The sequence below is a fragment of the Ranitomeya imitator genome, chromosome 8, assembly GCF_032444005.1.
Source record: "Ranitomeya imitator isolate aRanImi1 chromosome 8, aRanImi1.pri, whole genome shotgun sequence".
Lineage (NCBI taxonomy): Eukaryota > Metazoa > Chordata > Amphibia > Anura > Dendrobatidae > Ranitomeya > Ranitomeya imitator.
This window is the reverse complement of record NC_091289.1, coordinates 55,734,093-55,756,642: the sequence shown is the minus strand read 5'-3', so window position 1 is coordinate 55,756,642 and position 22,550 is coordinate 55,734,093. Positions and strand designations below refer to the sequence as shown.

At 45.9% G+C, this 22,550-nt stretch overlaps 1 protein-coding gene across 1 annotated transcript; it reads right to left on the bottom strand.

Annotated features, from left to right (window-relative positions):
• Positions 1–1,072: 1,072 nt before the first annotated feature.
• Positions 1,073–18,451, bottom strand: POLR2F (RNA polymerase II, I and III subunit F). The gene is made up of 4 exons (XM_069736953.1): positions 18,305–18,451; positions 8,798–8,998; positions 5,428–5,499; positions 1,073–1,270 (listed from the first exon to the last, which is right to left on the bottom strand). The coding sequence occupies exons 1-4, from the start codon at positions 18,322–18,324 to the stop codon at positions 1,180–1,182; spliced, it is 384 nt and encodes a 127-aa protein (XP_069593054.1). The 5' UTR covers positions 18,325–18,451; the 3' UTR covers positions 1,073–1,179.
• Between the last annotated feature and the right edge of the window lie 4,099 nt (positions 18,452–22,550).

Below are 22,550 nucleotides of genomic sequence, written 5' to 3'. Positions count from 1 at the left end.
GTAATGCATGGGCGCACTCTTCCAGGAGTTGTATCACAGATGGCTTCCCCGATCAGCTGCCGCAGCGACTGCCGGCTCCACACCCTCCTGGGCAGGAGCTAGAGATCCTTTTTCATCCTGAATTGTAAGCAGTTATGTTCCGGGTGCTGCGATGGAGGAGACCAGACTATTCACAAGATGAGACATATGATGTCACTATGCTTTTCAGGGACACGGTCCACTTCAACCCAAGCACCTGAAGAAGGGGACGGACTTGTGAGTAGGTCTCCTTCATCGCAGCGCCCGGAACATATCTGCCTCCTTCTCTTTCCTCCTGAATCGCAAGCACAGTATGTAACAGGAACATGTCCACATTAGTCACAGGCTACGCCAGCATGTCATCTACAAAAAAGTTCATATCATTGTCACATTACAGTAATGGATTCCCAATATACGTTACTAAATCAAAATCACAAGTCAGCAGCTCGACAATCAGGGCTGGGAGGCAGGAGCGATGTACGCATAAAATGCCGCTACTGACTGAACACTTTCTTCCTAAGTCACACATCCATGGGAAATGTCTGTGTGCTTTATCGCTTTCTAATCATAATTTATACTTGTTATATGTCCTAAATATATCAATTATATAGCAAAGAATGAATGGACTCCTCAGTGAACCTGCATAAACAGGTGAGCGAACTCGCTCCCTTTACCAATGCAAGAAGTTAATTCACAAGTGAAGAAAGTCGACTGGACTAAATTTCTGGCCGCTTCCATAACAAGTTCTAGTTAAAAGGGGTTGTCCACTTCCAGAAAACTTCCCTCCTGTAGGTTTTAATAGCAAAAACACCCCTGAGTATTCCTGTCATCAGATCCTGTTTGCAGTGCCATTGACATCCATGCTGCAGACACACAGACATTGGGGCAGAGGTAGCAAGCAAGGAAGGCAAGTAATTTGTCTTTTACATGACTAACAGCTTGTAACAGAACATTTTCAGAAAGTGAACAGCCCTTTTAAATAATTTAGGACCACAGACACCATAATGTATACATTGATCTCTGCATTACAGCATGCTGCAAGTCACACAACAAGTGTTTTGTCTCTTATTTTATTAAACAAATCTATTTTACATGTTTTAGAAAATTTTTATATACAATGTACTGTTGGCCAAGAAAAAAAATCCATGGGAGTTGAAGCTCTCAGTCGGTAATGATGAGCTCATCCACCCCCCAGTCTTCATAGCTGCCATCAGGGAGGTAGCGTCTGATGATTATAGGAATCTTCCTGGCTCTGCAGTAACAGAAAAAAAGTTGATAAGTGAAAATGATAGTTTAGAGTGAGGCAATGAGAATTGCCTATCGGAAAAAATAATTGCTACATCTAATAATAATATAGCTCAATTTCATAAAAAATGGAACAATTGGTTATCTTTCCGCTTAAATATGGTTTTTAAATAACTTTGCAGATTCGCATATACAGAATGTGATTGGATAGTTATTGTAATGTCACCATATCCCCTACCCTCTTCCCTTTCCTAACCCCCATAACATTGTGTTAAGAATTTACTGTCAATAAAGGCCCCTTCACATTAAGCGACGCTGCAGCGATACCGACAACGATCCGGATCACTGCAGCGTCGCTGTTTGGTCGCTGGAGAGCTGTCACACAGACCGCTCTCCAGCGACCAACGATGTCGGTAACCAGGGTAAACATCGGGTTACTAAGCGCAGGGCCGCGCTTAGTAACCCGATGTTTACCCTGGTTACCATCCTAAAAGTAAAAAAACAAACAAACAGTACATACTTACCTACAGCCGTCTGTCCTCCAGCACTGTGCTCTGCACTCCTCCTGTACTGGCTGTGAGCACAGCGGCCGGAAAGCAGAGCGGTGACGTCACCGCTCTGCTTTCCGGCTGACCGACGCTCACAGCCAGTACAGGAGGAGAGCAGAGCACAGCGCTGGAGGACAGACGGCTGTAGGTAAGTATGTAGCGTTTGTTTTTTTTTACTTTTAGGATGGTAACCAGGGTAAACATCGGGTTACTAAGCGCGGCCCTGCGCTTAGTTACCCGATGTTTACCCTGGTTACCAGTGAAGACATCGCTGGATCGGTGTCACACACGCCGATCCAGCGATGTCAGCAGGAGTCCAGCGACCAAATAAAGTTCTGGACTTTATTCAGCGACCAACGATCTCCCAGCAGGGGCCTGATCGCTGCTGCCTGTCACACATAACGATTTCATTAACGATATCGTTGCTACGTCACAAAAAGCAACGATATCGTTAACAATATCGTTATGTGTGAAGGTACCTTAAGATGTACTGCTCGACACAATTTGTAAATAAATAAAAATGTATGTTTTAGAGTAATGAGTGCCCCCTGGTCCTTAGCATTGTCTTTGTAAGAAATCAATCATGTGCCAGTACTTTGTATTAACCACACGTCTTTAAAGATATGAGAGTCTCCTGGATTCTTTTCTCTCAGCTAAACAAGCCCACCCTCATCATATGAGAGCCCGTCCATCCCGTGTAATAATCTAGTCTCCTGCTTTTGGACAGACTTTAGTTATCCAATATTTATTTATTTTTGTGGAGCACAAAACTGGATCCTATGCACTAGATGTGGGGTCACAAGTGATTAAAATCCCACCAAGAACAACATCTGCAAGGAGTTTGTATGTTCTCTCCCTGTTTGCGTAGGTTTCCTCCAGGTTTTCCGGTTTCCTCCCACATTCCAAAGACATACTGATAGGGAATTTAGATGGTGAGCCCCATTGGGGACAGTGATGATAATGTGTGCAAACTGTAAAGCGCTGCGGAATATGTTAGTGCTATATAAAAATAAAGATTATTATTATTAATAGAGGGGTAACACTAGATTGTGATTTTCTCCCTTTCATGCACCCCAAAATAACATTTATTTTAGCTTGACACTGGAGTACTACTGCTTAGCTAAGGCTACTTTCACACATCAGGTTTTTTGCATCAGGCACAATCCGGCGAATGTTGGAAAAACTGGATCCGGCGCAGATTGTGAAAAACTGATGCGACGGATCCGTTGTTTCGACGGATCCGGCAAGCATATCTAGATTATTGGATAAAAAAAATTTGGAGCACGCTCAGTTTAAAAAAACCGAATGCAGCTCCGGAATCCGTCATTTTCCGGATCCGTCACCTTCCGGCTCCCATAGGCTTCCATTCTAGCAAACAGCCGGAAGCGCAGAATCGCCGGAGACAAAAAAAACATTGCTATGGACATTTTTTCTGGAAACGGCAGATTTGCCGGATCCAGCGAAAACCGACAAAAAGCAATGTCATCCGCCGCAATCTGGCACTAATGCAAGTCTATGGGAAAAAAAACTGGATCCAGTGGCAACATTTGCCAGATCCTGTTTTTTTAAATTGAGCCGGATTTAGCCTGACAGCGAAAACCTGATGTGTGAAAGTAGCCTTACTTGTCAGAAAAATAACCAAATCCTTCTCCTGTTCTGTAAAACCTAGTATATTTCCATTTAAACACTTCCTGCAAATGGTCGCTACTGTAAGTGAAAATTGTAAGGAATTTACTACTGATGGTTGCACATTTGTGACTCGTGGATGACATGGCATAGAGTTTTGCCTGTACCATGCACAGCTAAGCATGTGCTGGGACTGGATTTCGCTCCGACACCAGCACTTTGATGCCCCTATAGTGACACAGCATGCAAGGAGTTAAGGAGAGGAAGAGCACTCTGTTAGTCAGGCCATAAGCACGCAAAGAGCGTGACCACAGAGAGCCGATAGGTCTCCGTTTGCTACAGAAACCCAACAATGGCACCGAGCAGGTGGGCATCGAGCAGGTGGGGCCAGGCAATCCTGCAGGGAAGTCAGCAGCAGCAGAGTAACTGCAGCCGTGGAGGGAAAGAGGCGGCTGCAACAATCACGTGATGCCTCCTCCCATTGGATGTTGTTGACAGCAGTCTGGTGGGGAGACACGAGCACAGGAGCGGCGCTCCTCGGAGGCATTTATATGAGCCAATTGAACGCAGGTTAAAAAGTAGTTGAAAACTCCTTAAATAATTTTATATTTCGACAGATCAGGCTTTTACAGACATATCTTTTTTTTTTCTTTCTTTTTAACTGGAAAAGGGAAGAGTAACAAACTTTATTTTTGAGAATTTTTCATTTAGTCCCATTTTGGGACTTCCTTATTCTGTAGTATTGCAGTGTATATATAATAAGGAAAATGTTTGATCTCCAAGTTGCCACAGTAGCCCATCAAGTTTCCAACAATTTCATCAGGAGCTGGAACAACTGCAATACAATAGGGCCATTTAATCTACCAGTTCTCTGTATAACCTCTGCATAGGCAGAAAACTGTCAGTTCTAGCATTATACAGAGCTCATGAATATGGAGGACTACAAGTCCGGCAGTGAATCTCCTACTGATAGTGATGTTATCAAAACTACAGCAAGCAGCTCAATAGGTAATGCGCTGCTGAAATCAGGGTATCTGCACCTACATTATGCTGCTCTTAGATTAGGGGCCTTTTTACCCATTCTCCAGATTGTATAATATTACAGAGAAATGAAGTTTATATTATCATACAAAGTTGTGTGTCACCATGAAAAACAGACTTTAGTTTCAATCCTTTCCACAAGGTAGATTAAAAAGGAACTGGCCCTAACAGATCTTATAAAGGGAATCTGTCAGCAGGATCAACCCACCTAATCAGTCTATATGGGCATGTAGGTCATAGGAAGAGGAATAAAATGATACCTTGGTATCTGTGATCTGATGTCTTATTCCAGAGAAATCAATATTGTTCTTAATATGCAAATTATCTGTTCCGATCTATGGGCTGGACAAAGATCTCCCTGAGACTCTGCCTCCTGAGATTATTTTAAATGAAAGAGGGTATCACCAGTGTGAAACATGGAGATCAGACAGTCAGTCATTACATGTCTCACATTGGTAATGCCCCCTTCCATTTAAAATAATCTCTGGAGGCAAATTCTCAGGGAAGTCCATGTCTGCCCCATAGATCTTAACAGCTCATTTACACATTAAGAACAATATCAATTTCTCTGGAATAAGACATCAGCTGACATATCAAGGTATCATTTTATTCAACTACCCATGACCTGCATGTCCATGGCTAAGGAGGGTGGATCCTACTGACAGATTCCCTTTAATGGAGCCAAAATGGCTGTCAGCCAACATGACGCCCTACATATTACCCTGTGACTGGCTGTTGATCAGCATTTTACAGCTATGCCCACTACTCTTAAATTGTTGCATTAACTTATTGGGAAGTGGCATTTTAGGCCGCCTTGTATCAGCAAGAATGGACTCCTTCTCTCAGACATATTAGGATGAAAAAAGATAAACTGTGCGAGAATTGCTCTTTTACACCAAATCATACTGTTCCACAATGAATATATAGGACATAAAACTTTAACACTTACTTGAGCTCCTTCATAGCGATTAGAAGAGGGTCTGTCTCTCCTTCCAGCTCCACCATAACAGGAGCACACATTCTAAAAAAAAAAAGAAAAAAAAAAAAAACACGTCAGGAACCAATGACCGTACGTATTTGTATGTGGACACTATGCAGGGCTCGCTCTACAATAAGCAGGCATTGTGTAGTGCCTCACCATTTTTGAGTGTTGCTGTCCAATTAATGCTAAATTTACAGGGTGTCTCATCTTCGGTTTTCAGGAGAGCAGCACTTACAAGCCTCTTGCCTGCAGTGGGGAAGGGGGTCTGTTTCAGAGAGCTCCTGATTATCAGTCTACACCTTTGGCCTGATCATCTGACAAGGCGTTAGATGCTGCTAAAAGATGCAGCTCTGCACTACCGGATCTGTGCAGGAACAATGAAGAACAGCACTGGCAAGCTCTATAGAAGAGTCTGTAAGTGCTGAGCTACTTGTCTAGGAGACCTGCCAGTAGCTTTGACAAGCAGTACACATGTAAAATCAAATGTGAAACAACTGAAATTATGTCTTATATTCTAGGTTCTTCAAAGTAGCCACCTTTTGCTTTGATGACTGCTTTGCACACTCTTGGCATTCTCTTGATGAGCTTCAAGAGGTAGTCACCGGGAATGGTCTTCCAACAATCTTGAAGAAGGAGTTCCTCGAGATGCTTAGCACTTGTTGGCCCTTTTGCCTTCACTCTGCAGTCCAGCTCACCCCAAACCACCTCGATTGGGTTCAGGTCTTGTGACTGGAGGCCAGGTCATCTGGCGTAGAACCCCATCACTCTCCTTCTTGGTCAAATAGCCCTTACACAGCCCGGAGGTGTGTTTGGGGTCATCGTCCTATTGAAAAATAAATGATGGTCCAACTAAACACAAACTGGATGGAATAGCATGCTGCTGTAAGATGCTGTGGTAGCCATGCTGTTTCAGTATGCCTTCAATTTTGAATAAATCCCCAACAGTGTCACCAGCAAAGCACCCCCACACCATCACACCTCCTCCTCCATGCTTCACGGTGGGAACCAGGCATGTAGAGTCCATCCGTTCACCTTTTCTGCGTCGCACAAAGACACAGTGGTTGGAACCAAAAATCTCAAATTTGGACTCATCAGACCAAAGCACAGATTTTCACTGGTCTAATGTTCATTCCTTGTGTTCTTTAGCCCAAACAAGACAGGCAACAAGCAGAAGAGACCTTAGCAGTGGTTTCCTAGCAGCTATTTTACCATGAAGGCCTGCTGCACTAAGTCTCCTCTTAACAGTTGTTGTAGAGATGTGTCTGCTGCTAGAACTCTGTGTGGCATTGACCTGGTCTCTAATCTGAGCTGCTGTTAACCTGCAATGTCTGAGGCTGGTGACTCGGATAAACTTATCCTCAGAAGCAGAGGTGACTCTTGGTCTTCCTTTCCTGGGGCGGTCCTCATGTGAGCCAGTTTCTTTGTAGCGCTTGATGGTTTTTGCCACTGCACTTGGGGACACTTTCAAAATTTTCCCAATTTTTCGAATTGACTGACCTTCATTTCTTATAATGATGGCCACTCATTTTCTTTACTTAGCTGCTTTTTTCTTGCCATAATACAAATTCTAAAAGTCTATTCAGTAGGACTATTAGCTTTGTATCCACCAGTCTTCTGCACAACACAACTGATGGTCCCAACCCCATTTATAAGGCAAGAAATCCCACTTATTAAACCTGACAGGGCACACCTGTGAAGTGAAAACCATTCCCAGTGACTACCTCTTGAAGCACATCAAGAGAATGCCAAGAGTGTGCAAAGCAGTCAAAGCAAAGGGTGGCTACTTTGAAGAACCTAGAATATAAGACATAATTTCAGTTGTTTCACACTTTTTTGTTAGTATATAATTCCACATGTGTTAATTCATAGTTTTAGTCATGAAAATACAGAAATATCTTTAAATGAGGTGTGTCCAAACTGTGTGTGTGTGTGCGTATGTATGTATGTATGTATGTATGTATGTATGTATGTATGTATGTATGTATGTATGTATGTATATATATATATATATATATATATATATATATATATATATATGAAGCAACACTGTTTGACGGTCAACTTCACATGCTGTTGTGCATATGGAATAGAAAACAGATGGAAATTATTAGCAATTATCAAGACACACTCAATAAAGGAGTGGTTCTGCAGGTGGGGACCACAGACCACATCTCAGTACCAATGATTTCTGGCTGATGTTTTGGTCACTTTTGAATGTTGGTTGTGCTTTCACACTTGTGGTAGCACGAGACGGACTCTACAACCCACACAAGTGGCTCAGGTAGTGCAGCTCTTCCAGGATGGCACATCAATGCGAGCTGTGGCAAAAAGGTTTGCTGTGTCTGTCAGTGTAGTGTCCAGAGGCTGGAGGCGCTACCAGGAAACAGACCAGTACACCAGGAGATGTGGAGGGGGCTGTAGGAGGGCAACAAACCAGCAGCAGGACTGCTACCTCTGCCTTTGTGCAAGGAGGAACAGGACGAGCACTGCCAGAGCCCTGCAAAATGACCTCCAGCAGGCCACAAATGTGCATGTGTCTGCACAAACGGTTAAAAACCGACTTAATGAGGATAGTCTGAGTGCCCGACGTCCACAGATGGGGGTTGTGCTCACAGCCCAACACTGTGCAGGACGCTTGCCATTTGCCACAGAACACAACACCAGGATTGGCAAACTACCCACTGGCGCCCTGTGCTCTTCACAGATGAAAGCAGGTTCACACTGAGCACATGTGACAGACGTGACAGAGTCTGGAGACGCCGTGGAGAGCAATCCGCTGACTGCAACATCCTTCAGCATGAACAGTTTGGCAGTGGGTCAGTAATGATGTGGGGTGACATTTCTTTGGAGGGCCGCACAGCCCTCCATGTGCTCGCCAGAGGTAGTCTGACTGCCATTAGGTACCGAGATGAGATCCTCAGACCCCTTGTGAGACCATATGCTTGTGCGGTTGGCCCTGGGTTCCTCCTAATGCAGGGCAATGCCAGACCTCATGCGGCTGGAGTGCGTCAGCAGTTCTTGAAAGATGAAGGCATTGAAGCTATGGACTTGGCCTGCCCGTTCCCCAGACCTGAATCTGATTGAACACATCTGGGACATCATGTCTCGCACCATCCACCAACGTCACGTTGCACCACAGACTGTCCAGGAGTTGGCGGATGCTTTAGTTCAGGTCTGGGAGGAGATCCCTCAGGAGACCATCTGCCGCCTCATCAGGAGCATGCCCAGGCGTTGTAAAATAGGGAGGTCATACAGGCACATGGACTTCGATTAATGGCATCACTCCAGTGCTGGAAAAAAAATTTGCTGTAGTGGTGCTTTCTAGTAACATACTTACGCTATCTGCAGTGCTCTAGTTCCCAGAACTCGGGCCCGTTCATACTTGGTCATGTAATTTGTTGTTATGCGCTTCTGGTTTGCTTGCTGCCCTTCACCAGCAGGTAAAATGGCTACATTCTCCTGATCTTCCTCTTCTGCATTGTCCAAGTCATCGAGACCCTCATCCTCTTCAACATCATCAAAATCATCGCCATCAAAACTATATAAAAGAAAATAATGGGTTATTTCATGCTACCTTTACCAGAAAATTACACAAAATATGCAATATAATTCACTCACACATTAGATTTAGGCAACGATTCAATTAACAGACATGTACTCTCATTGAGGGAGGATGCATGCAGATTACAAGTGTAAAATTATCAGCCATCCATTCTGACAACTGCTGGCACTTTAGTCACAAGATGAAAGCAATAGCAGGATCCCTCCTAAATCCCATGTGTCCCCGTGATGCTGGGAGTTACAGTGCATCAGGGTCCTCCTCAACCTGACGCTAAGTACATGTGGGGGTTGACTGGTTGCTAGGGAATCCCCACTTGTAATGAAGCTGGCTAGTAGCCGTAAATCATTCAGCTGCGGCGAAAAAACCTAAATCTCCGAGCACTAAAAAATACTCGGAGGTTACCCGAGCATGCTCAGGAAATCTCGAGTAATGAGTATATTCACTCATCACTAGTCAGAATGTGATCATCGTCGTCACACTGCCCCCTAGTGGTACACTAGCAATACACAACAATAGGCAGATACGGTAATCGTTTTTCCCAAATAGCTATCTCTATGTTCTAGCCTACATATTGCCAGACTTGAAGCCGACAGTTCTTGTAATCAGTGCCCCATGGTTAGAAATGCTGAGAGCATTAATGTTTCTACTCCGATCTACCCAGACTAAAGGTACCGTCACACTTAGCGACGCTGCAGCGATATCGACAACGATTCGGATCGCTGCAGCGTCGCTGTTTGGTCGCTGGAGAGCTGTCACACAGACCGCTCTCCAGCGACCAACGATGCCGGTAACCAGGGTAAACATCGGGTAACTAAGCGCAGGGCCGCGCTTAGTAACCCGATGTTTACCCTGGTTACCATCCTAAAAGTAAAAAAAACAAACAGTACATACTTACCTACAGCCGTCTGTCCTCCAGCGCTGTGCTCCGCTCTCCTCCTGTACTGGCTGTGAGCACAGCGGCCGGAAAGCAGAGCGGTGACGTCACCGCTCTGCTTTCCGGCTGACCGACGCTCACAGCCAGTACAGGAGGAGTGCAGAGCGCAGCGCTGGAGGACAGACAGCGTTAGGTAAGTATGTACTGTTTGTTTTTTTTACTTTTAGGATGGTAACCAGGGTAAACATCGGGTTACTAAGCGCGGCCCTGCGCTTAGTTACCCGATGTTTACCCTGGTTACCAGTGAAGACATCGCTGAATCGGTGTCACACACGCCGATTCAGCGATGTCTGCGGGGAGTCCAGCAACCAAATAAAGTTCTGGACTTTCTTCCCCGACCAGCGACAGCACAGCAGGGGCCTGATCACTGCTGCCTGTCACACTGGACGATATCGCTAGCGAGGACGCTGCAACGTCACGGATCGCTAGCGATATCGTCTAGTGTGACGGTACCTTAAGGGTAAATTCACACAAGGCGTTCTTTCAGGATTTTTTTCTGCAGCAAAATTTATCTCTTGGCAGGAAAGAAGCTGCAGAAAAAAAGAATGTTTTCCTTGGTTTTTCTTGCATTTTTGCGGCGGTTTTGGCATGCTAAATGAAAAAAATAGTCCTATTCCAAAGAATGAAGCTTTAGCACCTGCGTTTTTTTTTTACCACCCATTCAAGTCGATGGGTGAAAACCGCTGAAAAAACACTGAAAGTGAAATACTCTGTCCAAATAAACATGCAAAGCACAAAATACCGATGACAAAAAACACTGTGTGCATGAGGTTTCTGAAATCTCATAGCCTTTGCTGGTACTGTAAAACACAGCTGAAAATTAGCATAAAAAGCGGTAAACAACACAGCAAAAATGCCCAATGTGAACTTAGCCTAAGCCAGGCTTTGTGAAAGATGTGACAATGGAACAAGGACTCAAAACCAAGAGACAAGAATGCTCCTAAGGGCTCATACTCACTTGCGCGAGACTCGGATGAGTCTCAAATGTTAATACCCGGCACTGCTACCGGCACTCAGATCGGAGCGTGCGGCCGCATAGCAATACATGCAGCCGCACACTCCGCTACTCTGTGCCGGGTATTGCCGTGCGAGACTCATCTGAGTCTCGCACAAGTGAGTAGGAGCCCTTAACCCCTTTCTGACATCAGACGTACTATCCCGTCCAGGTGGGGTGGGCCCCCATGACCAGGGACGGGATAGTACGTCATGCCCTTTAATGCGACACTGCGACTTAAGTCGCGGTGATCACATTAAAATTCCGACGCCATCTTACCTCAGGGAAGATGGCCTCGGCATCCTGGGGTATGGCGTCCCCTCCCCCGCCTCCCGATCGCTGTGATTGGCTGTTCAATTCTGAACAGCCAATCACAGCCTTTCTCATTGTTTCAGCCAATCAGCTTGGCTGAAACAGTGAGGTTCCAGGCTAGGATCGAGTACCGATGTACTCGATCCTGGGGCAGGTGCCTGGCAACCCAGGCACCGGCCAAAACCCCCGGATTGGCGCGATCGACGATCACGCCAATCGCAGGGCATAGCGGTGGTGTTACCGCGCTGTGCCCTGCCTGAAAGTGCCTGATCCGGAGCCGCAGGGCAGCTGAGGAAGGCTCCGGATCCTGCAGCTGTGATTGGCGCGATCGATGTGATCGTCGATCGCGCCAATCAGGAACAGTCCCGCCGGATCGGCGCGATCGACGATCACATCGATCGCGCCGATCGCAGGGCACAGCGGCGGTGTTACCGCGCTGTGCCCTGCTTGGAAATCCAGCCTCATCTGCCTGCCACCTCCCCCACCACCTCCTGCAGCTCTGCCAATCAGGGCACAGCAGCGGTGTGCCCGCGCTGTGCCCTGATGGTGACCTGCCTATGATCGGAGCTGTGAGCTCCGATCATAGGCTGGTGCCTAGCGACACCGGCTTCACCAGGGCCACCTCTGATTGGTGGGATCGATGTGATCATTCGATCCCACCAATGACAGGTCACAGCAGCGGTGTGACCGCTCTGTGACCTGTCTCTGACCTGTCTGACTGCTCTTCAGGAATCCTCACACTTGGTGAGGATTCCTGAAGAGCGGTCACGCTGACAGATCCCCTCCTGTGCTGAGACTTGTGGTGCCACAGTAGCCTGTGACACCACAATTCTTGCTAAAGAAAGAAGACAGAAGAAAGAAGACAGAAGAAAGAAGAGAGACTACAACCGTAAGTGTTCATCCCCGATCCCGGCCCGATCTTACTTCACCCCTCCCCCCCTTCCCCCTCCACCCCCACTTTGCGCCGCGTCCGTCCGTGCCCAAATATAGCAGCCGCCGAGCGTTGATTGGTGACGCAGTTCACCGATCAACACTCGTGCTCGCTTTTCTTTCCCACATCCCCGTCCACGCACCCCGCCGCTGCGTCTGAACCCGTGCCTTTCATTTCTTTTTTTTTTTCCCACATCCCCATCCACGCACCCCGCCGCTGCGTCTGAACCCGTGCCTTTCATTTCTTTTTTTTTTTTCCCACATCCCCGTCCACGCACCCCGCCGCTGCGTCTGAACCCGTGCCTTTCATTTCTTTTTTTTTTTCCCACATCCCCGTCCACGCACTCCGCCGCTGCGTCTGAACCCGTGCCTTTCATTTCTTTTTTTTTTTTCCCACATCCCCGTCCACGCACTCCGCCGCTGCGTCTGAACCCGTGCCTTTCATTTCTTTTTTTTTTTCCCACATCCCCGTCCACGCACCCCGCCGCTGCGTCTGAACCCGTGCCTTTCATTTCTTTTTTTTTTCCCACATCCCCATCCACGCACTCCGCCGCTGCGTCTGAACCCGTGCCTTTCATTTCTTTTTTTTTTTCCCACATCCCCGTCCACGCACTCCGCCGCTGCGTCTGAACCCGTGCCTTTCATTTCTTTTTTTTTTCCCCACATCCCCGTCCACGCACCCCGCCGCTGCGTCTGAACCCGTGCCTTTCATTTCTTTTTTTTTTTCCCACATCCCCGTCCACGCACCCCGCCGCTGCGTCTGAACCCGTGCCTTTCATTTCTTTTTTTTTTTTCCCACATCCCCATCCACGCACCCCGCCGCTGCATCTGAACCCGTGCCTTTCATTTCATTTTTTTTTTACACATCCCCGTTCACACACCCAGCAGCCGCCGAACTTTGATAAGTGACGCAGTTCACTTATCAGAGCTAGGGCCTGCTGTTTTAGACTTTTCCTTTTACAGGTATTTTTTTTCCCTTTAGCTTTTTCCTTTCAGAATAGTTTGCACCAAACACTATCCCCCCCCCCCACACGTACACAGTTATCAAGCACCATAATCACACAAAAAATGTCCCGTTCGTCCCAGCAGCGCTATTCATTGGAGGAGGCATATGCTTTCCTTGCCTCCAACACTGATAGCGAGGGAGAGGATCCCACATTCCTTTACTCTTCAGATTCTTCATCCTCTTCCTCCTCCTCATCTTCCTCCTTGGGTCCTGCGGAACCGCCACGCAGACGCCCCAGGAGAGAAGATCAGGCAGCGCCCACTCCTGAAAATGAACCAGCGCGACCCTCTTCGGACCTCGCCCCCCGAAAATTACGAGCCACTGATTCCTGATTTTGTGGCAGAATCAGGAATCAAATTTGTATGCTCGGCAATTTTTGGAGCAAAACCCCCGTTCATCATTTTCTAACTGGTCTCCTGTGGACGCAGTTGAAATGATGCAGTTTTGGGGCCTGGTCCTCCATATGGGGATCGTGAAGAAGCCAGAAATTCGGCAATATTGGAGTGTAGATATTTTATATAACACTCCAGTGTTCCGAACGGTCATGGTTCGGACGCGTTTTGAGGCCATCCATAAGTTTTTGCATTACAACGATAATGCACGGTGTCCCGCACGAGATGACCCCAATTTTGACCGTCTGTACAAAGTTCGGCCGGTCATCGAACACTTCAGCAAAAAGTTTGCTGAAGTGTACGTGCCCAAAAGGGACATCTGTGTGGATGAGTCCTTGGTTCATTTTAAGGGGCGGCTCAGATTCCGTCAATACCTGCCCAGCAAAAGGGCCAGGTACGGAATCAAACTCTACAAGCTGTGTGAGAGTACCTCAGGGTACACCTACAGCTTTAGAGTGTACGAAGGGAAGGACAGCAGGATTGAACCGCCTGAGTGTCCTTCCATCCTGGGAGTGAGTGGGAAAATTGTGTGGGATTTGGTGCACCCACTGCTGGATAAAGGTTATCACCTCTATACTGATAACTTTTATACCAGCATCCCACTCTACAAATCCCTCTCTGCGCGAGGTACCGCAGCCTGCGGTACTGTCCGCAAAATTCAGAGAGGCCTCCCGAAGACGCTACTTGGGCAGATGCTCAGAAAAGGTGAGAGCAAAGCCCAATGTAGCGACCACCTGCTGGTGGTCAAGTACAAGGACAAGAGGGATGTCCTTCTCTTGACCACCATACATGGTGATGGCAGAGCCCTCAGCACTGTACGGGGTACCTCTACACAGGTCTGCAAACCGGACTGTGTACTGGGCTACAACAAAAACATGGGGGGCGTTGATCTCTCCGATCAACTCCTCCAACCGTACAGTGCTTTGAGGAAGGCCAAGGTGTGGTACAAAAAGCTGTCCGTGTACATCGTACAAATGGCAATGCTCAACGCTTTCCTGCTGTCACGATGTGCACGACACACTGATACGTCGTACCTTCAGTTCCAGGAGGTAGTGGTTAAGGCCCTGATATTTGGCACGAGGGAAGGAGCGGGCCCCAGTACTTCCGGAACTGAGGGTGCTCGTATCATACCAGGTCAGCATTTTCCGGGGGTGGTCCCGCCAACTGATAGAAAAAGTAAGCCGCAAAAAAGGTGCCAAGTGTGCTACAAAAGAGGAGTACGCAAGGACACCATCTATCAATGCGACACCTGCCCCGACAAACCTGGCCTGTGTATGAAGGACTGCTTCAAATTGTACCACACCTCCATGCACTACTAATTTACTTAACAGGAACCAGTAGATTAGTTCCAAAGAGGGGGCACATCTAAGTAAGTTCATTGGGGGTCTAGGTTCCAAAATGATGTCACTTGTGGTTTTTTTTTACTGTTTAGGCACATCAGGGGCTCTGCAAACGGAACATGACGCCCTCAGAACTAGTCCATCAAAGTCTGCATTCCAAATCGTCACTGCTTCCCTTCTGAGTCCCGAAGTGCCCAAACAGTTTTTTCCCACATATGGGGTACTAGCGTACTCAGAACAAATTGGACAACAACTTTTGGGGTCCAATTTCTCCTGTTACCCTTGGGAAAATAAAAAATTGGGGGCTGAAAGATCATTTTTGTGGGGGAAAAAATAGAATTTTTTATTTTCACACCGGGCATCATAGACTTTAGTGAAGCACTTGGAGGTTCAAAATTCTCACGACACACCTAGATAAGTTCCTTAGGGGGTCAAGTTTCCAAAATGGGGTCACTTGTGGGGAGTTTCTACTGTTTAGGCACATCAGGGGCTCACCAAATGGCACATGATGCCTGCAGACAATTCCATCAAAGTCTGCATTCCAAAACGTCACTACTTCCCTTCCGAGCCCCGAAGTGTGCCCAAACAGTAGTTTTCTCCCACATATGGGGTACCAGCGTACTCAGGACAAATTGGACAACAACTTTTGGGGTCCAATTTCTCATGTTACCCTTGGGAAAATAAAAAATTGGGGGTTGAAAGATCATTTTTGTGGGGGAAAAAATAGAATTTTTTATTTTCACACCGGGCATCATAGACTTTAGTGAAGCACTTGGGGGATAAAAGTGCTCACCACACACCTAGATAAGTTCCTTAGGGGGTCTAGTTTCCAAAATGGGGTCACTTGTGGGGGGTTTCCACTGTTTAGGCACATCAGGGGCTGTCCAAACGCGACATGGCGTCCGATCTCAATTCCAGCCAATTTTAGCTTGAAAATGTCAAACGGCGCTCCTTTCCTTCTGAGCCCTGCCATGCGCCCAAACAGTGGTTCCCCCCCACATATGGGGTATCAGCGTACTCAAGACAAATTGGACAACAACTTTTGGGGTCCAATTTCTCCTTTTACCTTTGAGAAAATAAAAAATTGGGGACTAAACCATCATGTTTGTGGAAAAAATAGGATTTTTTATTTTCACGCCCGGGCGTTATAAACTTTCGTGAAGCACTTGGGGGATAAAAGTGCTCACGACACAACTAGATAAGTTCCTTAGGGGGTCTAGTTTCCAAAATGGGGTCACTTGTGGGGGGTTTCCACTGTTTAGGCACATCAGGGGCTCTCCAAACGCGACATGGCGTCCGATCTCAATTCCAGCCAATTTTAGCTTGAAAATGTCAAACAGCACTCCTTTCCTTCTAAGCCCTGCCATGCGCCCAAAAAGTGGTTCCCCCTCACATGTGGGGTATCAGCGTATTCAGGAGAAATTGGACAACAACTCTTGAGGTCCATTTTCTCTTTTTACCCTTGGGAAATTAAAAAAATTATTGCTGAAAGAACATTTTTGTGACTAAAAAGTAAAATGTTAATTTTTTCCTTCCATGTTGCTTCTGCTGCTGTGAAACACCTGAAGGGTTAATAAACTTCTTGAATGTGGTTTTGAGCAGCTTGAGGGGTGCAGTTTTTAGAATGGTGTCACTTTTGGGTATTTTCTGCCATATAGACCCCTCAAAATGACTTCAAATGTGAGGTGGGCCCTAAAAAAAATGGTTTTGTAAATTTTGTTGTAAAAATGAGAAATTGCTGGTCAAATTTTAACCCTTGTAACTTCCTAGAAAAAAAAAATTTTGTTTCCAAAATTGTGCTGATGTAAAGTAGACATGTGGGTAATGTTATTTATTAACTATATTGTGTCACTTAACTCTCTGGTTTAACAGAATAAAAATTCAAAGTTGGAAAATTGCGAAATTTTCAAAATTTTCGCCAAATTTCCGTTTTTTTCACAAATAAACACAAGTTATATCGAAGAAATTTTACCACTATCACGAAGTACAATATGTTACAAGAAAACAATCTCAGAATCACTGGGATCCGTTGAAGCGTTCCAGAGTTATAACCTCATAAAAGGACAGTGGTCAGAATTGTAAAAATTGGCCTGGTCATTAACGTGCAAACCACCCTTGGGGGTAAAGGGGTTAAGGACACTCCGGTACTACACACTGGCTTCATTTATTAAGTGCAGCGGATAACAGACATACGTTGGGAGGACAATCTGTTTGGGGCAACAAGGCCAGTCCTCCTGCCAGACACTCATGTTACCTTTAGTTAAAGAGTTACAGTAAGTTTTATTCAGCAATCTCCATTCCCCTTGCGAGTGAATCCCTGGATGTGAGGAGTCCAGAGTGCCGCTTGTCACTAGCTCGTGTATTAGCCACACTTCACTCCTATAATGTCTTCCCCTTCATGTGCTTTCCTCCTGATCTACACACTATGATCTTTGCCATGCAGATGCTTTCCCCCCTCTCCACACTCTGATCTGCTGTATACAACACTCATCTTACTGCTGTATCCAACATAGAGATAAGGAAGAGGTAACTTATCTGTGTGACTTACAGTACAGAAAGTGACCACAGGTATGCAAATCACATGACAGACATCCAATGACAGAGGAAGAACACAAACCATGCACATGCTCCGTGTCCATTCATTGTCTATGTAACTGCTGAGAACAGCACTACCACTTCCAGCAGTCTCAGTCCATGAATGGCGCACGCTCAGCCTCCACTGTGCTCAGAATCCATGTGACGGCCGTGTACAGCACTCCGCTATCTCTGGCTGTCTTTGTGAAGCTGAGCATGCACACATCTGCTTCATTCAAGATTACCCAGCCCGGATTCTATGGGGTCCAATCTGTTATTCTAAGGACCACTTTTTGGGGGTGAGATAACCCTGTTACCCATTACATCCCTAGCTGTTTGAGCAGCAGGACCCACTTGTGATAATGTTGTGTACGGACCTGTGACCTGAACAGCCAATCAGAGGACACACTGTTGGGCCAGGACAGCGGTCACATGCCGGTGTTGTCACCATGATCACAGCCCAAAGGCAGCGGAGGCTATGCCATGCGCAGTGTGCAGTGACATGCTGTCTCTGGGATCCAGCGCCCCCTGCCGGCACAGCGCTGCACACTCAGGATGCTGTGTGACCTACCACGTGATCCCCAGCCTGGCTCAGACTGAGGGGCGCCATAGACCTGCACTGTCAGGATTCCCGGCCACGCATATTATACACAGAGCTAATGAACATGTATTCATAGGGGGTTCTTGTATACCACACTCCACAGACACTGACTGGGACTCACAGTCCGCATTCCCTCAGTGACGGTGTGGAGGTAATGGCGCACGGTCAGCACAGCCCTAGCTGCCGGCCCCACACTCACTTATCCTCGTTGTCGGACATGGCGGCGCTCCTCCGCTACAGCCGGGGACGTTGTCTATCGGCCACACGCCGAGCACACTCGCACGTCCGAGCAGCGCACGCCGCCTTCTGAGCCGGAAACACTCCGTGCACTGGCCCCGCCTACCGCGCTCTGCGCGAACCGGAAATACGTCATCACGCTCCCATCACGCACTGGCCGGAAGTATCCCAATGTTCCCGCCCACGACTCCCAAATGGTTCAGTCTATTTGAGGTGATTTTTTGAGGTCCTCATTTTAGCCAATGGCCACTGCGATGTAGACGGCTCACTATGGAATTTCTGAAGCGCAAGCAACAGTGATCATAAAAGAGCACAACTGACAGTCATCATAATAGAGAGCAACCGACAGTCATAAAAGAGCACAACTGACAGTCATCATAACAGAGAGCAACCGACAGTCATAAAAGAGCACAACTGACAGTCATAACAGAGAGCAACCGACAGTCATAAAAGAGCGCAACTGACAGTCATCATAACAGAGAGCAACCGACAGTCATAAAAGAGCACAACTGACAGTCATCATAACAGAGCGCAAGCGACAGTCATCATAACAGAGAGCGCCACTGACAGTTATAGAGCGCAACAGTCGTCATAAAAGAGGTCGACCAACCGACAGTCATAGAGCGCAAGCGACAGTCACAATAACTACATGCAACAGACAGTCATCATAACAGAGAGCAACTGACAGTCATCATAATAGAGCGCAAGCGACAGTCATCATAACAGCACAACAGACAGTCATAATAGAGTGCAATCGACAGTCGTAAAAGAGCAACACTGACAGTTATAACAGAGCAACTGACAGTCATCATAATAGAGCACAAGCGACAGTCATCATAAAAGAGCGCCACTGACAGTCATTATAACAGAGCGCAACCGACAGTCATAAAAGAGCACCACTGACAGTCATTATAACAGAGCACAACCGACAGTCATCATAATAGAGCGCAAGCGACAGTCATAACAGAGCAAGCGACAGTCATAACAGAGCAAGCGACAGTCATCATAACCGAGAGCAACCGAGTAATCATAACAGAGCACCCAACAGTCATAAAAGAGCGTCACTGACCGTTATAATAGAGCGCAACAGACAGTCATAACAGAGCGCAACCGACAGTCATAACAGAGCAACTGTCAGTCATCATAAAAGAGGTCGACCAACCGACAGTCATATTACACTGTGTTCCAAATTATTATGCAAATTGGATTTAAGTTTCTTAAAGATTTAATTGTTTTGTTTTTCAAATAAACTCGTGGATGTTATTGTGTGTCAGGGCTCAATGGATCACTGAAATCAATCTTAAACACGTGATAATTAGTTTTCCAGGTGATTCTAATTAAAGGAAAACTACTTAAAAATGATGTTCCACATTATTATGCAGGCCACAGTTTTTAAGTAACATGGGAAGGAAAAAGAATCTCTCTGCTGCTGAAAAGCATCAACTAGTGCAATGCCTTGGTCAAGGGATGAAAACATGAGATATTTCCCGAAAACTTAAGCGTGATCATCGTACTGTTAAGAGATTTTTGGCTGAATCTGAGCACAGACATGTTTGTGCTGATAAAGGTAGAATGAGGAAGGTTTCTGCCAGGCAAGTTCATCGGATTAAGAGAGCAGTCGCTAAAAAGCCATTACAAACCAGCAAACAGATATTTGAAGCTGCTGGTGCCTCTGAAGTCCCTCGAATCTCAAGGTGTAGGATCCTTCAAAGGCTTGCTGTGGTGCATAAACCTACTATTCGGCCACCCCTAAACAGTGTTCACAAGCCGAAACGGTTGCAGTGGGCCCAGACATACATGAAGACTAATTTTCAAACAGTCTTGTTTACTGATGAGTGTCGAGCAACCCTGGATGGTCCAGATGGATGGAGTAGTGGATGGTTTGTGGAGGCCACAATGTCCCAACAAGGCTGCGACGTCAGCAAGGAGGTGGAGGAGTCATGTTTTGGGCCGGAATCATGGGGAAACAGCTGATAGGGCGCTTTAAGGTACCTGAAGGTGTGAAAATGACCTCTGCAAAGTATATAGAGTTTCTGACTGACAACTTTCTTCCATGGTATAAAAAGCAGAAATGTGCCTTCAGGAGCAAAATCATCTTCATGCATGACAATGCCCCATCTCATGCTGCAAAGAATACCTCTGAGTCATTGGCTGCTATGGGCATAAAAGGAGATAAACTCATGGTGTGGCCACCATCTTTCCCTGACCTCAACCCTATAGAGAACCTTTGGAGTATCATCCAGCACAAAGATCTATGAGGGTGGGAGGCAGTTCACATCAAAACAGCAGCTCTGGGAGGCTATTCTGACTTCATGCAAAGAAATACAAGCAGAAACTCTGCAAAAACTCACAAGTTCAATGGATGCAAGAATTGTGAAGGTGATATCAAGGAAGGGTCCTATGTTAACATGTAACTTGGCTATTAGGATGTTTTGGAGTTAAATAAAATTTTTGTTAGAATTGAGAGTCCTCAGTGGTTGATACCTTTTAATGGCTAACTGAAAAGATGGTAACAAATTGCAAATTCTTTCCTGTATCAAATTGGAGTTAAATAGCTTTTTTGTTCAGTGAATGGGACCTCCTAATGCTGCAAATTCCACAAATGAGCATTTTCAGTTCTTTAAAACATCAAATGTTTATAAATTCTACTGTGCCTAATAATTTGGAACAGTGCATTTTGAGTTTTTATTCATTTTGGAGATTATACTGTTATCATTGGGAGGTTTCTTCAATAAAATTTGATGTATAGTCTAACGGGTGATGACTTTTATTAGACTCACTGTCATTTACACAGACCATTTAGTAAAATCCGAGAAAAATGTAATTTGCTTAATAATTTGGAACATAGTGTAGAGCGCAAGCGACAGTCACCATAACAGCATGCAACCGACAGTCCTCATAACAGAGAGCTACTGACAGTCATCATAATAGAGCAACTGACAGTCATCATAATAGAGCGCGAGCAACAGTCCTCATAACAGAGAGCAACTGAGTCATCATAACAGAGAGCAACTGATAGTCATCATAATAGAGCGCAAAGCACAGTCATCATAATAGAGCGCAAAGCACAGTCATCATAATAGAGCGCAAAGCAGTCATCATAATAGAGCGCAAAGCACAGTCACCATAACAGCGCAACCGACAGTCATCATAATAGAGTGCAACCGACAATCATAAAAAAGCGCAACCGACAGTTCTCATAACAGTGCAACAGACAGTCATCATATACAACACAGTGGTGATATGAATTATTACAGGAATGTCCAGGGTCACCGGAGAACATTTCTGGTGTAATTTTTGTCACTTTTGTAATGTAGATTCTGGTGATTCTGTCGGCTGTGCTCCGTCACTGGCCGAGACTTGTGCACATACAAGAAAATTTGAATTCTATCAAAACTGAACAATTAGAGATCTGTGTAATGTTATATATTACGAAAAGCAATAATCAAAAAACTATTTAAAAAAGAAATGCATAAAGTGGCTGCTGCTTACTCTAATCCTTTGTTATAGGCCTTTTTCAGACGTCAGTGTGTCAGGTACGTGTGGTGACAGTTTCCAGATGTACCGGAGACACTTATACACGTAGATCAATTCAAGCAAATGGGTCTGTGCACATGTCAGTGTGTTTCCACGAACAGTGTGTCCGAGGTCAAAATACGCTGACATGTTGTTTTTTTAATAGCAGCATGGGCTGCAAAATGTCGTGCATACTGATGACACATGGTCGACATCCATGTGCCATCAGTGTGACACGTACCGGCACCTGGGAAGCAGCAGTACAGTTAGCGCTGGGAGCTGAAGACATCTCACATTCTCCCCTGCTCTGCCAGCGATCAGCGCGAGCAGGGAAGAATGTTGAGAGTTATACTCCTCTGATAACTATGAGAGCAGGCAGCAGCTGGTGGAACTACTACTCCCATCATCCTACACCTGCTGCCGCTAATAACAGTGAGAGCAGGTGGCAGCTGATGGGAGTATTCATCAGCCGCCAGCTCTATAAATACATTTTAAAAAGGCGTGGTTTCCCCTATACTTTTGATATCCAGCCAGGTAAAACAGACAGCTGCGGGCTGCAATCCTCAGCTGTCCGCTTCAGCAAGGCTTGTTATCCAGAAGAGAGGGGTCCCCATGCCATATTTTTTAATTATTTGAATGAATAATTTTTAAAAACGGCATGGAGTACAACCCATTTTTAACAACCAGCCAAG

Coding starts and splice junctions, on each gene's coding strand:
- POLR2F (XM_069736953.1), bottom strand. CDS start 18,324: ATGTCCGACAACGAGGATAA. Junction 8,999..18,304: donor ATGTCCGACAACGAGGATAA/GTGAGTGTGGGG, acceptor TCTTTTATATAG/TTTTGATGGCGATGATTTTG. Junction 5,500..8,797: donor ACTAGAGCACTGCAGATAGC/GTAAGTATGTTA, acceptor TTTTTTTTTTAG/AATGTGTGCTCCTGTTATGG.